The 15723-nt window shown below is 32.6% G+C and overlaps 1 protein-coding gene across 1 annotated transcript; it reads right to left on the bottom strand.

Annotated features, from left to right (window-relative positions):
• Positions 1-1256: 1256 nt before the first annotated feature.
• Positions 1257-12006, bottom strand: LOC106462249 (trafficking protein particle complex subunit 2-like). The gene is made up of 4 exons (XM_013922149.2): positions 11759-12006; positions 4280-4427; positions 2609-2694; positions 1257-1492 (listed from the first exon to the last, which is right to left on the bottom strand). The coding sequence occupies exons 1-4, from the start codon at positions 11849-11851 to the stop codon at positions 1394-1396; spliced, it is 426 nt and encodes a 141-aa protein (XP_013777603.1). The 5' UTR covers positions 11852-12006; the 3' UTR covers positions 1257-1393.
• Positions 12007-15723: the final 3717 nt, after the last annotated feature.

Below are 15723 nucleotides of genomic sequence, written 5' to 3'. Positions count from 1 at the left end.
AGTACCACTTTAATCGTTTTACAAACAGCTAAACCACAGTACCACTTTAATCGTTTTACAAACAGCTAAACCACAGTACCACTTTAATCATTTTATAAACAACTAAACTACAGTACCACTTCAATCATTTTATAAACAACTAAACTACAGAACCACTTCAATCATTTTACAAACAGCTAAACTACAGAAACACTTCAATCATTTTACAAACAGCTAAACTACAGAAACACTTCAATCAGTTTACAAACAACTAAACTACAGAAACACTTCAATCATTTTACAAACAGCTAAACTACAGAAACACTTCAATCAGTTTACAAACAGCTAAACTACAGTACCACTTCAATCAGTTTTGATTGAAGTGGTACTGTAGTTTAGCTGTTTGTAAAATGATTGAAGTAGTACAGTGGTTTAGCTGTTTGTAAAATGATTGAAGTGGTACTGTAGTTTAGCTGTTTGTGAAATGATTGAAGTGGTACTGTAGTTTAGCTGTTTGTAAAATGATTGAAGTGGTACTGTAGTTTAGCTGTTTCACAAACAGCCAAACCACTGTACTACTTCAATCATTTTACAAACAGCTAAACTACAGTACCACTTCAATCATTTCACAAACAGCTAAACCACTGTACTACTTCAATCATTTCACAAACAGCTAAACTACAGTACCACTTCAATCATTTCACAAACAGCTAAACCACTGTACTACTTCAATCATTTTATAAATAGCATAAATACAGTTTTTAATAATTTTACTATAGTTCAGCCACAATACTACTTAAATTATTTTATGGAAGCTTGACCATAGTTCCACTATAATCAAAATTTTGTCTAAGGAGCACATATCTACTTCAATCACTCTACAACAGTTTAACCACAATTTCTCATTATTTAATTTCTGTAGTGCATATTGGTGTATAGAAGACATTAATACCAGAAATAAACGACTTTATAACAACAAAATGTTGTTTTTATTTAACTAGACACTCAATGTTTCACTTCTTCAGGAGCGTTCTCTAAAACACAAACCAGAACTGAGAGTACAAAGCTTAATATCTCTATATCTCAAGGTGGAAGTTACCTAACTATGCAGCACATGGGATATGTGTGAATATGCATTGTACAACTTTTTCATATATTTTTGGATATCAACATAAATACCAGGGTATTTGGTTTTACTTAGTATTTTATTATGGAAATTATTTTTTTTGGTAGAGATTTCACCACAGAGAAAACAAATGAACTGTTAACAGATCAAGCATATTTTAACTGTTTTATTTCTGCCACTTGCATACAATATATTTGATTTCTTATGTACATCATAACATAATACGACTATACAGATATCTGCTTATTTTACATCTGAATTCACACAACATACAGTCTTAGGATTCATCTATCCTGTTAGATACTTTCTTCCAAAAAACTGGGCTTTTCTTTCAAATGCTGCTGATCTTATGGATGTATTGTGGTCATAAAATGGATTCATTGCATGCTGAACAAAAAATAAATGCATTAAATGAAGGAGCACAGAGTTGTACATGTATTACTTTCCTCAGCTATGATTCCTTATCATATTTAATTTGATAATGTATATAAATTTAATAAGCACAGAAGTTCTGTAAAATCCTGCAAACTTGAATAAGAGTGAAGTAAAAGACACATTTGAAAAATGAAGGTTACTTGGATGTGGCATAGAGCTTACTTAGAAAAGAAATTCTTACATTCACACTCCTTACAAGAATTATTTCTTTTATTAAAACCTTCCAAAGAGGTTATTCCATGTTATACGACTACTTTATAATAACGAGAAATAACACTTTAGAAAAACAGTAGCAGCACACAAGAAGCACATGACTAGAATTATCATACATGCACCTGTAACATCATGAGACTGTTAGTTAAACACCATGGATTAGATGTTAATTTTCTAATTCTAGAACATATTGTCAACATCATGGCAAAACTGGTTATGCCCAGAAATCCAGTTTTACATGAGAGGATAAGTTTTTCATTTCAACACAATAACACATCTTTTGTAGAAAAATGTGTTTAATATTTGAAAGTGGAGTATTTTATATTACGTTGATTTGATTACCTAAAATTAATGAACATTTTTACGTGAAAAAAATTGTGAAAAAATGGATTTTCCTGGTTTTTCATGACAATTGTGATACATAATATAAACATTCTATTATAAAGATTTTTTTTTTAAAAAGGCACAAACTTATATATATGATGAGTTCAAAGATAGCCTACCCTGAAGTTCTTTCCATTTCAACATTGCTTTTTTACTCAGTAAACAGTGTCTACATATACATACAATTGGTAAACTAAGCTAATGTTTCAGAACACTCCAAACATCTTTAACTTTATATTAACTGGTATGACATCCACAGTTCTAAAACATTAAACTAGAAACTTATATAAATGTAAATGATACACGTACATGTATTCTGCTGTGTGACTCACAAAAGCAGCATTGTTTTCACTGCTGAGCAACATTAACCTCTGTCTCTTACATCTGTGTAGATTTTATTAACTATGGAGTATGTGAAGAGAAAATATAGAATTACAGAATTAATTGTTAGTGACTTAAAAATGCACTTACCTTTATGTAAACTTCATACATCTCTGAAAAAAAGTTTTTAATTCCATCTTCATTTTTTATGTCATGAAGCATTAGGAATCTCATCTGTGTGCGAGGTTAAGGTATCTATTTAATAAAACTGCTAAGGAATACTGTACTCTCTCGATACATTAATAATAACAGATTATTTATTTTTCATACTCCTACATTGTATAGAAATAACTAAATCTTTATACATAATTACTTACACTACATATAATTTTCTTAACAATTTTAAGACCAAAATATGGTATTTTCCAAAACTAGTTTTAAAGATATCTTACTAATATTGAAATAAAATTTTTAACCTTGATACTAATATAACTCAAACACCACTGCTGTTTTATTTTTCCAAAAAAGATTCAAAATTTATGTCTTGTCAAATTCAACAGGCCTAACTAAGCCTACATTATATTGTACTCTTTTTACTTAAAAAACAATGCATACATATCATACACTAAATCTTTTTTCACAAAATATCCCCTCCCCCCCCAAAAAAAAACAACCTTATTCCTCCTTTCTTTTTTAATTTCCTTACATTCTCCCACTTTTTTTTTTATCTAAAATAAATTAAAGTTTATAGATATTTACTTTCAGGTTGTAATAATTAATTAATTTCAGAGTGAGGGTGTTGTTTGAAAAGCACTGCAAATTGTGATTTCCAAACTCTAGGTTCAAGATTGGTACTCTTATGTGATTACATTTTACACACTTATTACAAAAAAGAAAAAAAAGGAAAAACCAGTTTTAACTGGGGAGGAAGGGTGGGAAATGTGAGAGGAGGTAAGTACCTATCAGAAATATATTTTCAGTACAGGAAAATAATAACTTCCAATGTGGTATCTTACCTCCACTTACATGTATAGCTAGAATCCCACATTGAAGAGGTGGAGGGACCAGTGCGAGGGATATAAGGAGTATCCTTCTAAGGTGTTCGAAGAACAAACACCCATGAAGTGTAATCACCGTGTGGAAAGGAACACAAATGGGAGACCACACCACTTATGATGGGGCTCGTGAGATTTAAAACCTACATTACTGCCAAGTTCATTCATTCATTTACTGTATATGCCTGATGACCTCTTTATTGAGCGAAGCATGTCATCAGCAATGAATATGATGAGCATAGTGTTGTTGAAATACTACTTTTATACACTTTTCTAATTCTTGAAAGTCACTAAGATACTAGATAAAGAATATAGTGTTAATAATGAATTATAATCATGCTTTACCAGCTTGGAAAAGGTGTTCACACATGACAATTGTTACTATAATGCTCTCCAATTTTTACTACTCAATTTTGCCTTTATTTTTAAATATATCTTTGGTACCTAATTTACTTCATCAGTTACCCGAAGTTCTAAAAATCTTAAAGCAGAAAGATCGGAAACATGATAGATATTTTCTAAATAACTTTAAGTGGGATTTCCATTTTTTAGCTTCTCAGGTAGTTTCTAAAATGCTGTTTGACAGAAATGTTTATATTTAAAAGAGTCCTCACAGTAAAATACAGACATCTATTACACAACATCATGATTATATAAACCTAAATGAAAAAAGCATGTTTTAAAAAATTTCTAGTGCCTTAGTTTATGCTGTACTTATTTTTATGCATACTACCAACAAACAGTTTGCTAAAACTTCCAAGGATATTGCTTGCTGTGACAAAAGCAGAAACAAACCACTCATTGAATTTGTCTACTACTTTTAAGTACATACTGCTAGTAGCCCACATGTGTTCATCAACTAGATCAAGAGCAGCATGAGCAATAAACTGACTAAGATGTCTATGGTCTTCTTTCTGAAACAAAAAACTTATAAATATTATCAAGTCTAGGACTTGTAAAGTTATAAAAGTAGAAATAAAACAACCATCTATGGCAAGTTACTTATAACCAGCATATTGATCTCCACATACAAAACAAAACATACTCCAGTAACTAATGTCCTAAACAGAAAACACAAATACTGTATGACAGTGTTACCATTTTCCTTAGCTGAATGTGTATTTCATAGAAACTCACCTCTCGACAGTACTGATAAGTACTACCTTACACCAAAAACTTTACTACACGTAATGCATGCACCAAACATTGAACAAGACTCCAACCCCTACATGTTCTAAGGTATACTGTGCCAGTCTATGATGCAATCAGCACACATTCTCCATGCACAGTAAACTCCACAATACTAGTGCCTTAACAAAGGCTTATTCTTGGTGGCACAAAAGGAACACATTACAAGTGTGTTCTTTTATCCTGTTGTCTACCAGAGACAGCATAAAGACATCAGGGGCCTTTATCCTATCATTTCTCCAGGTAATCTTGTAAACTTCAATCCAAAACTCGGATCTCGGAAAATACCGCACCGATCATCACCAACCATAACTGGGTAATATTTTTATAACTAGGCAGTATTTTTATAGCTGAGAAATAAATAAAACAATTGAAATTTCCACAAAAATGATGTGTTTCAGAGTTAACCAATAACGGTTACAAACAAAAAGGAATAAGTTCCAGATTTAACCAATAAAAATTACAAAATGTGGAGCAAGTTTCAAATATAAAACAATCAAAGACAAACTTAAAAAAATCATTTGTTTTTCTTTAGTGAAAATCTCATGAGTGTTGCAACAGAAAAGCAAGGCACTTTCATTGATAACTACATCTACAAAGAAATACTTCAATAAAATCTACTCTGTGATATAATGCTGTGATGATGGCTCATTTTTAAATTAAATTTTCAATAAAATCCTTTTTCTCATGGATGGTGAACATTATTGAATGTCCAGTACGAGTACATTGTTGTAGAACTGTCAGATAATTCCAGAAATGGCCACAGGCCCAATAACCCTACTGCAGGAACTAACAGAGGGTGGGTATTTCTGCTAGTTATTCTAAATATAAGAAGTATTAGGGACAAAATGGATGATTTCAAGATTGAGTTGAAATGGAAGACTGATGTAATTGAAATTGCTGTAACTTGGTTAAATATAGAAAACACCTATAACAGGAATTACTCTGAAATTCCAGGTTATAAGTTATTTAAAAGTCACAGACTTTTTAACCCTAAAAATGTTAGTTGATCATACAAAATTTGCTACGTTTTGGTAGCAATTTGAACAAGAGAAAATTCATTACAATAAATAGCCCAATTTCTCTTTGCATAATTTTAGGGTCAGATCTATTGCTTCAAAAACACTCAATAAAATTTTCAAAATATTTTGGTGCTGATGAAGTCTTCTCAAAGGAAGAATACTTCTGCTCAGACCTCTTCAATCTTGACCTTGATTTGCACTGTTAAAATGGTTTTTTAACATGTTTGTGACATCTAGGATACTTTGTGCACTCAACAGAAACAACAATAAATGTTTTAAAAGTTATGATTTAAATAATGAAAGCTAAAAACCAATAGGTCTAGAATTTGCAATAAAAATCATGTACAACTTCAATGTTTGTTTCCACATTCCCCTAAATTTCTGGCAAAAGGTATCTTGGGCAGTGATTTGTAGGAGACAAAAGATTGATCTGAAATTCAATTTTTACACACCTTGTATTCTTCAAGGAACATATGCAATGGACAAGTTAAGAGGAATAAGGAAAAAAAAATCATCGGTAATTAACATGTTTTTATCACAAATTTTAGGCCTCTTGGTTTGTAATGCTATTTTTACACAATTTTGAATGTGCAATGGACATTTTTTTTATGATTTTCATTAGTTGAAGTCTGATCAGTGTTGTCCAAGTTTGTCAACCACTGACAATGACAATGAAAGTGGTTACAATGAGAAGAACAAAATAGTCTTGTTCTTATAATTCCTCCTACTTTACAATTTTCTTGGATGTTTATGAATGACATCCACTGTGACTGCATTCACAACATTTACATTTCATCCAAACATCAAACCTTGTACTTGCAACTGAGCCTATGGTAAACATGATTTTCTGACATTCTTCCAGTGCATACTGACCAGTATTGAAAATAAGAGTTAAATAGTTAATTACTTTGCAAAAGGCAATGTATGTTCATCAAAATCTAGACACAAACTGTGCATAGAACTCATTTTCTAACAATGACTTTTTTGCAACAGATAGACCAACGAGTATAAAAGTTCTATTTTTCAAAGGTGTATCACTGAAAGGCAATTTTTGTATTTATTATTTGCTGGATATTATTATGACCACAACAGCTACTATATAAAAGGTGGAAAAGCCTTTATATAATTGAAGAGTTGGATCCTGTCTGGAGTGAACATATAAAAACAAATTAGTGGGTTCAAAGATAGATCTAATTTGGAAATATTATAGCCAGTCTGATCAGACAGATTATGTCAACAATAAATTGTATAATAGGAGACAGATGTTATTGATCCAGTGATTAAAGAAAACTTTAATTTTAGACTAGTATGGAATCAAGTAGTGGGAGAAGACACGTTTCATGAAGAGATTTAGGATGTTTTTTTTTACACCAAACTGTAAGAGAGCCAACCAGTGGGATGCAATTTTAGATTTATTTTTAACCATTAATGATGATGTTATAAAAGATGAAGTTTTTACAAGAGAAGATTTTTAGTTACATTCTTTATCCTAAACAGTCTAGGATTACCAACTTTCCTACTTTCGGTTACCCTGAACAGTCTAGGGTTACCAACTTTCCTACTTTCAGTTACCCGAACAGTCTAGGGTTACAAACTTTCCGTTACCCCGAACAGTCTAGGGTTACCAACTTTCCTACTTTCAGTTACCCCGAACAGTCTAGGGTTACCAACTTTCCTACTTTTAGGTTACCCTGAACAGTCTAGGGTTGCCAACTTTCCTACTTTCGGTTACCCTGAACAGTCTAGGGTTACCAACTTTCCTACTTTCGGTTACCCAAAACAATCTAGGGTTGCCAACTTTCCTACTTTTGGTTACCCTGAACAGTCTGGGGTTGCCAACTTTCCTACTCTTGGTTACCCTGAACAGTCTAGGGTTACCAACTTTCCTACTTTCAGTTACCCTGAACAGTCTAGGGTTGCCAACTTTCCTACTCTTGGTTACCCTGAACAGTCTAGGGTTACCAACTTTCCTACTTTCGGTTATCCAAAACAATCTAGGGTTGCCAACTTTCCTACTTTTGGTTACCCTGAACAGTCTAGGGTTGCCAACTTTCCTACTTTTGTTAGAACAGTCCTACTTAGAGATAAAATGTGTTTATGTTTTACTACCAACTGTTGTGGAAGTGTTCATTTACTTTCTTTAGGAGGCTACCCATGTGACAAAGTGTGTTAAGGAGGGGTCAAAAAGTCGCATAAATTGTGGGACATTCTTTACGGATGGCCCCTTACAAAAAAGTCTTTCTTCAAAATTTTCAAGACTTGGAAACCATACTGAACATTTTCACAGCTGTTTAATGTGTTTTAATTTTTCACAAGACATTTTTAAGAGAGGATTGTGGAAAGGTTTGTTTACACATGGTTCTAATAACATTTATTGTTCAATAAACATTAAATCTATGGCATTACTTGAAACTAATATCTAGTATTTGTGTGTTCCATAAGTATGAGTTAGATTAATATTTCTTCAAGTTATTTTCATTAACAGAATTGGTTAGAATTTTTAAAATATCTAGTTGTAACATTTTTATTGTTGTACTTTTATTATAGAGATTGTTTTGTATTTTTAGCTTAGTATACAGACTTTGGACTAACCTAACTTTTCAACACTGATCAAAATTTGTGAAATACTATTAGGATTACAGCCAAAAATATTGTTAACAGCAAGGGTATCTAACTGCATATTTAATTAGCTATACTTATTACCAGGTTGATACTTTAGTTTGCTCTAAGTAGGCAGCTGCAATGATCAGTAGTAGTTAATATTAATTATACGAGAAATATTGGAATTGACCTGAAATCTGTAGATATTAATTCCCTGGTGGTAAGTAATGGCAAGGCGATTAAAAATAAATAAAGCACAAGGGCCAAACAAGGATTACTCTGGGGTTTAAAAGTATGTCAAAGATAAGACATGCAAGCCTCTCTTTCAATTTTTGGTAGGCTCAATAGACAGTGGGCAGGTGCCCAAGAATTGGAGAGTTGTTAATATTACTTCTACTTTTAAAGGGGGTAATAAGAGTTGGAAAGAAAAGGCAAGTTAGTCTTAATTCTAGTGTCTGATAAATCAAGCTTTACAAAATTCTTTAGGAAAGTATGATACATTAAAAGAAAACCATCTTGGAATTACCAAAGGGAACCACTTGTTTATTCTAAGGATGTTATTTATTACATAGGCAATGAACAGTGTGTGAGCTTGGTGTGCTTAGATTTTCACAAAGGTTTTGATAAGGAGCCACAAAAAAGAAAATCACACTGGTAAGGGTTGGAGAAAAATTAGTTAATTGGACTGTATGGTAGTTGGGTGGGAGAAAGCAAAATGTTGTTATTAATGCAGTCCAGCCATACTTGGGTCAGTGCTTGAGCCTTCATTTTTTTCTTATTTAATTTAACGATTTGATAAGGGTATAATTATTAAATTAGTATAGTGTGCTGATGCCATTAAACTCTTGGGTAATTCTAGATATACCGAGAATGTTGAGGCATTACAGAACGAGCTGGATCAATTGGTTAGTTAGACAAATATTTGGCAAATGACTTCTAATTACAGTAAGTACAAGGCAATGGAGTTTGGTTATCATACTTCGGATCACAAATTTAATATAGCTGGGAACCCACTCAGTGACACGATTAAAGAAATGCAATGGCTAGATACCCGGCAGCCAGGAATGATCTTTCAAATACTAAATACCCAGCAGTCCAAATATGTGAATATTGATGAGCTACAACACCAACAATAATTAATAATAATGATAATAATACTAGTGATAATTTCCAAAAAAATTATATCACAGATTATATATACATATATAAATAACATAAATTATCATGTTGGAAGCTTATCAATATTAATGATTGTGAAGTTATGTACTGCCAGGTATCTATTATTTTGAGGATTATTTCCAGCAGCTTGTAGCAAACACATAGACACTCACCAATCGACACTAAACAACAATGACAATCAATATTTATTTCTCGAGGCCAAAAGTTTTATTCAGATCGTTTCATTGAGCTTGAAGACAAATCAGTCTTGTAATTAACTATTATTCTTTCTCTAAGTCATGTGAAAAATGATCGTAGCTCACTAATATTCAAATTTTTGGACTGCCGGGAATTTAGTATTTGAAGGACTATTCCAGGCTGCTGAGTATCTAGCCACTGCATTAAAGAAAATAATTTTGCTATAGTATGGATAAGTCAATAAGTCATCAAACAATTTCTCTGTTGCTCGTAGTAAAGCTAATAAAATTTTAGGGTGTATTTATAGAAATACTGATTAAAAGTCAAAAGAGATAATTATCTCTCTATAAGAATCATTAATTAGGCCTTACTTAAAATACTATGTATATTTTTGGTCTCCTTATTTAAGAAAGGCTACTGACTTACTGGAATTGGTTCAGAGGAAGTCTGCTAGGAAAAGCATGAAAGGGTTATCTTATGGGAATAGGTTATAATATTGTATTTTCTTTTGAAGAGGCATCTTACCAGCATTTACTAGATTAGTCAAGGATTTACAGGGTCCTACTTTTGAAATTCCTGACTGCAACCCACATAGATCCAAACTCTTTACTACCAATTTTTATGTCTTCACTCCCAACAAGATACAGTTTGTACCTTATACAAAGAACCATTCCCTCCCTCTTCAAAGAAAAAAGGTCTTTCACTTGAGAAACTTATAGCCTGGAATTTCAAAAGAACTCCTTTTATCATTGTTCTCCAAATCTAACCAAGTTTCAATAATTACCATTGTAATGTAGTTTTCCATTTCAACTTGAGCCCTGAACTCATCCATTTTGTTCTTGATATGAAAAATAGAATGTACAACAAACTGTCTTCATTTAAACTGCACATTCTTTAATATGTACAGCATTTTTCTTGTTAGTCCTTTATTTTCTATGTATTTTAGTTTTGGTTAAATTACACATGCCTGCACACTTAAACTTCATAAAAGTTGTTTTGGTTTTAATAACGGATTTTACATTATTCAGTTACGCAGATTTCAAAAATAATATTCTTTTTTTTTATCACGCAAGGATTTTTTACAAATCAGGAAGAAAAACTTAGATCAAATTATTATTTCTTTTACCACATTGAAATTTTTTTATTATGCTTGTTCACAAAAATACAAACAAACTGAAGAAAAGGGAAGAACACTGGTGTCAAGTGAATGTGCATCCTCATTCATCCTGATTTTTGTGTGAAATCTATGTTTTTAATCTCAAAACTACATGTTGTGGTCTTTCTCTTATGTATTTCATTATGATGTTTTATGACATTATGATGGAGAAAAATGAATATCATTTTTGGATTCAGCATGCAGGAATTACTGCAGAACATATAAACATTTCAAGAGAATAAAACTGTTGCAGGCCTGTGTTATCTTTAACGTAATTTGGTAATTTACTTAGGACTGATGTAATTCTTTATATTTTTGCTTTAGATACTGAAAATGGAATCTCTAGAATTCTGAAACGTTTATCTGTGTCCCTTCTGACATAACTTATAAGTAAGCAATGTTGTTCATCATAAGTGTCATTATCCTTTTAATTGTCAAATTTTATTTTGCTTTAAAATAAATGGAAAATAGAAAGAGGCAACAAAACTGGAATTACTCATTTTGATTCCTTATTATATATGGGAGCTTATCTTTGGATATACAAAAAATGCTGTGTGGAGAAGGAACAACTTCAGTGACTCCAATTTTATTTTGTTTTGAAATAATATTCTTGATTATCTTGACAATATATGTGATAGTAAGTGTCACCAAAAGTAATAATTCTCTTAATTACCTTGAAAAAATAAGTAAACTAGAAATTAGAAAGTAATGCAAAAATTGAAAACACTTCTCTTCAAATTTTAATAATTAAAATAGTGTTTTATTCAGGAGTCTGTAATATCAATAAGAAATTAATAACATTAACAGTAACGAAGTTCAGGTATGAACTCGGATCCAATACATAACTTCTTACGTTCTCTTTTAACTTTTTTTTTAAGCAACAATAACATTAATTAACAAGTTTCCTTAAATCTTAACTTACCTTCATATCCGATTTACTTGGGGGAATGAATTCCATTTCAAAGACTGGATTATCGTAATGACCAACAATAACAAAATAGTAACTACCAGCCATTATAACAGACACTTAAAGTTTCGTTTAATTGTACTAGTAGAATAATATCGAGTTATAGCACCAAAACAATTAAATCAGTTTATTACTTTTTGCCTTAAAGTGCTTTGCGAGATATTTAACGCCATCTATTATCAATGTATTTAAATCAAAGTATATTTTGCTTTTTATATATATTTATATGGGTACTCAGAAATAAACACATTCATAAATGTACTATTGTTTTAATTCAATGAAACAACGTTTGATTATTTTAAAATTATAAACAGTATTCGTATATGCTAAGCCATTCCTAATCTAGTACTTTTGACCAGAGGAAGATCAGTCAACACATCTATCGCCTAAGCAGGTACTCTTAGCCGAATAACAGGACTGACTGACACTGTTATAACGTTCGCCACCGCTGAAAGTGCGGAGCGTTTTAAGCGGTATATCGTGGCTCGAATCTTAGAACTTTCAATACATAGCACGACCTTTCAGAGGTATAGAAAAAAATTCACACCAATGTCCATCAGAACTAAGAAGTTATTAGCATTTTAGAGCTTCTATTGCCACAGAAACAAGCAAAAGACTAAATGATGTGTAGCTTAGCTGTTCAATTTATTATATTGTTACGTCTCCGTTCGTTAGTTAATTTTCCGTAAAAATTCTTTCTGATGAAACTTTAGCGACACAAGTCCTTTCTTAAATAAAACTGGTTTATTCTTTCTGAATACAACTTTGCAATACACTTAATTTTCACAGACACGCTATAACAAACGCTATAATTCACAACGAACGCCTCACCGGCTCGACTGAACAATATGTCTCTCTCTGTCCGCAGTTCAATTACACATTAATTACATTGTTGGTGTCACGTCTTGACTGTCTTATATATAAAAGAATATTGAAGTCTAGTAACCTCCCGAGGATTCACGAAGCTTCGAGAATATGACGTTTTACTAGGGTCACGTGACCTCCGCTGTCGTAACAATATTATATAATTAGTAAACGAGGGGAAAATTGAGATGTTAACTTGCACATACAGTGCTTCGTATAAGAGCGTTGTTTCACTTGATAAATGCACTGAACAGATTATTTGATGATTGTCCATTTACTAGTAATGTAAATCGTATTACTTTGAATTAGTAATTTGTTTCCATACAACGTTACCATGTTATATACAGCTTTTAGATTTTGAGCTGACTTATAAATCTATAAACCGCAGTAATCCTTGAAAAGAGAACTGTACATCTGCTTTTTAAAAAAAATATCAATATCATATAGTTTCCAAATAGATCAGCGTAAGTTTACGGACGTACAACGCTAGAATCCGGGATTTGATTCCGAGTTGTGGACAGAGAGCAGATAGCCCATTATGCAGCTTTGCGCTAAAAAAAGAAAACAAACTATCATATACTGATTAATGATATCCAATGACACCTAATGATAAAGACATATGGCGAGTAAAGACTACAATAAGATTTTCAAATAAATCGTAGTATATCACACACTGTCCCCGGGTGGATCAGCGGTAAGTTTACGGACTTCCAACGCAAAAATTAGGGTTCACTTCCTTATTGTATAGCTTTGAGCTAATAAACAACATCATATATTACCTAATATAAAGATAGACAAAAAGTACAAAAAGTACTACTATTATGAGAAACAGCACTGAAATTGTAAAAAGTTCTATTGAGGTGAGATTTAGGCTGATTTTTAGACACATGGCCTGTGTCATGTACTTCCCCTGCCTCGTTTTAGTGTTAATGTGATATTTCAGGTGATTTGTTTGTTTTTTGTTTTGAATTTCGCCCAAAGCTACACGAGGGCTATCCACGCTAGCCGTCCCTAATTTAGCAGTGAAAATCTAGAGGGAAGGCAGCTAGTCATCATCACCCACCGCCAATTCTTGAGCTACTTTTTTTACCAACGAATAGTGGGATTGACCGTCACATTATAACGCTCCCACGATTGAAAGGGCGAACATGGTTGGTGGGACGGGGATTCGAACCCGCGAACCTCAGATTGCGAGTCAAGCACCTGGCCATACTGGGCCCCATTTCAGGTGAAAGGGAAAATTAGGTTGGCTCGTTATATAACGGGAGGATTGACACGATATATCAGTAAGTGATGCGCTGAATTTACAGAGTTTGAGCAAAGAAATAGACTGACACGATATGTAACACACAGTGAAATCAGTCTTTATTTATTAAAGACACAGAGTACAGTGTGTGTGTGTGTGCTTGCATCTGGATGCTAGACGGTCGCCTTCGATTGAATTTGTGAATCAATGAAACTGGTTTCTTGCCTCGGGATGTATTCCCGTTAGCTAATTTCTTCAAGAGCTGGTACATGAATATTTAAATCTATTTGTATTCAAACATAAAGAAAGCTGTGGCCTCAAAATATCACCTGACCTACCATTGGAGAACACTAGTTGTATACCTTCTTGTATAACGTACAGCATTACAGACATTGTTCCGTGGGCAGAACAACTGTTATTTATCTCCATAGAATAACAAAGAAACACATGTATCTGGAACAAAATCAACAACCTCCTTGATCACGTGTTATGCGAAACATTTATAGACTTAGGACACACGATTTTTATTCCAAAATGTTAAATTAGAATAAGAAGGCAGAAAATGTATGGTATTCTTGCATACCACATCAAGACCAAGAGTCAAATTCTACCGGTACTCACAAAACTTTGTACCAGATCTTTTTGGAAATCCAATTAGTGTACCACTTCTATTTTAGAATTCGGTACCAAATTCCTTTTTTTTGTGTGTGTGTGTGTGTGAAAATGTTTATTGGTAAGTCTGATGGATTATAACACAGACAATTAGATTTCGATACCGCGGTGAGCAGAACGCAGGTGGCTCCTTGTCTAGATTTGTGCTTAACAACAACCAAACAATTTATTGTCAATAAAAATTAATTAGTACGTAAAGAACCATTGATACTCCATACACTGTCAAAGGTTTTAGTATAATTTTATCATTAACTGGAATGATATTTCGATTACTACACTGGATATTTTAAAATGTATAGAGTGCATTTTTGAAGATTTCGAGGACGTACATCCACTTTTGTGTTGTCTTACTGATGCTGGAGCTCATCTCTAGATTCATGATCATTCGGCCTGTGATGTTGGAATAAGAATAAGGTACCTGGATTAAGAAAAGCATGAGAAGAATTTCCATAAGAGGGAAGATATTCAGTTAGTACCTCGAGTCAATTTAGACGCACAATAAAGTAATGGAAGTCACAGAGGAAAAGTGGCACAGATTTTTTAGCTCAACGGTTGCTTAATGACATTTAACTTCTGGTAACAAGGTATTCAATATTTCTGTTGTTTTTGTAACAAAAAAAAAGACAAAATTGAGAACATAATCGGATAGCAGCTTTTTCAAATATTTGTTACAGTGCAAGGAAGTAGTAGCTCTTAAAAAGAACTACAACTTTATAAACCCGATTTGACATTGTTGTTTTTATTTTCTGAGAAATATGGTTGTAAGTGTTAATGGTTTTCAGGCCTTCAAAGGTTAAAGTTATAAAACATGCTGGCTAGTATTCTCAAATTTGCAAATAAAATCTAACAGAAATTACTACTTCTCTAATTCATATAGACTATTACTTTACAATATATGAAATAACCATGCGGTAATTTTTTCTTTCTCATTTTTCAAATCCCTAGAAAACTACAATAATTTTTCATTGTATAGGTCCCTGGTTAGGCCACATTTAGAATATTGTGCTCAATCTTGCGCTCCTTACCTGAGAAAAGACATAGAATTGTTGGAAAAAATTCAGAGGAGAGTTACTAGAATGGTGCCTGGAATGGAGGGGTTATCATACGAGGAGAGGTTAAGATCTCTGAAATTGTTTTC

This window comes from Limulus polyphemus, unplaced genomic scaffold (assembly GCF_000517525.1).
Source record: "Limulus polyphemus unplaced genomic scaffold, Limulus_polyphemus-2.1.2 Scaffold1125, whole genome shotgun sequence".
In the NCBI taxonomy this organism is placed as follows: domain Eukaryota; kingdom Metazoa; phylum Arthropoda; class Merostomata; order Xiphosura; family Limulidae; genus Limulus; species Limulus polyphemus.
The sequence above is the reverse complement of the archived record's forward strand: the minus strand, read 5'-3'. Positions and strand labels throughout refer to the sequence as shown.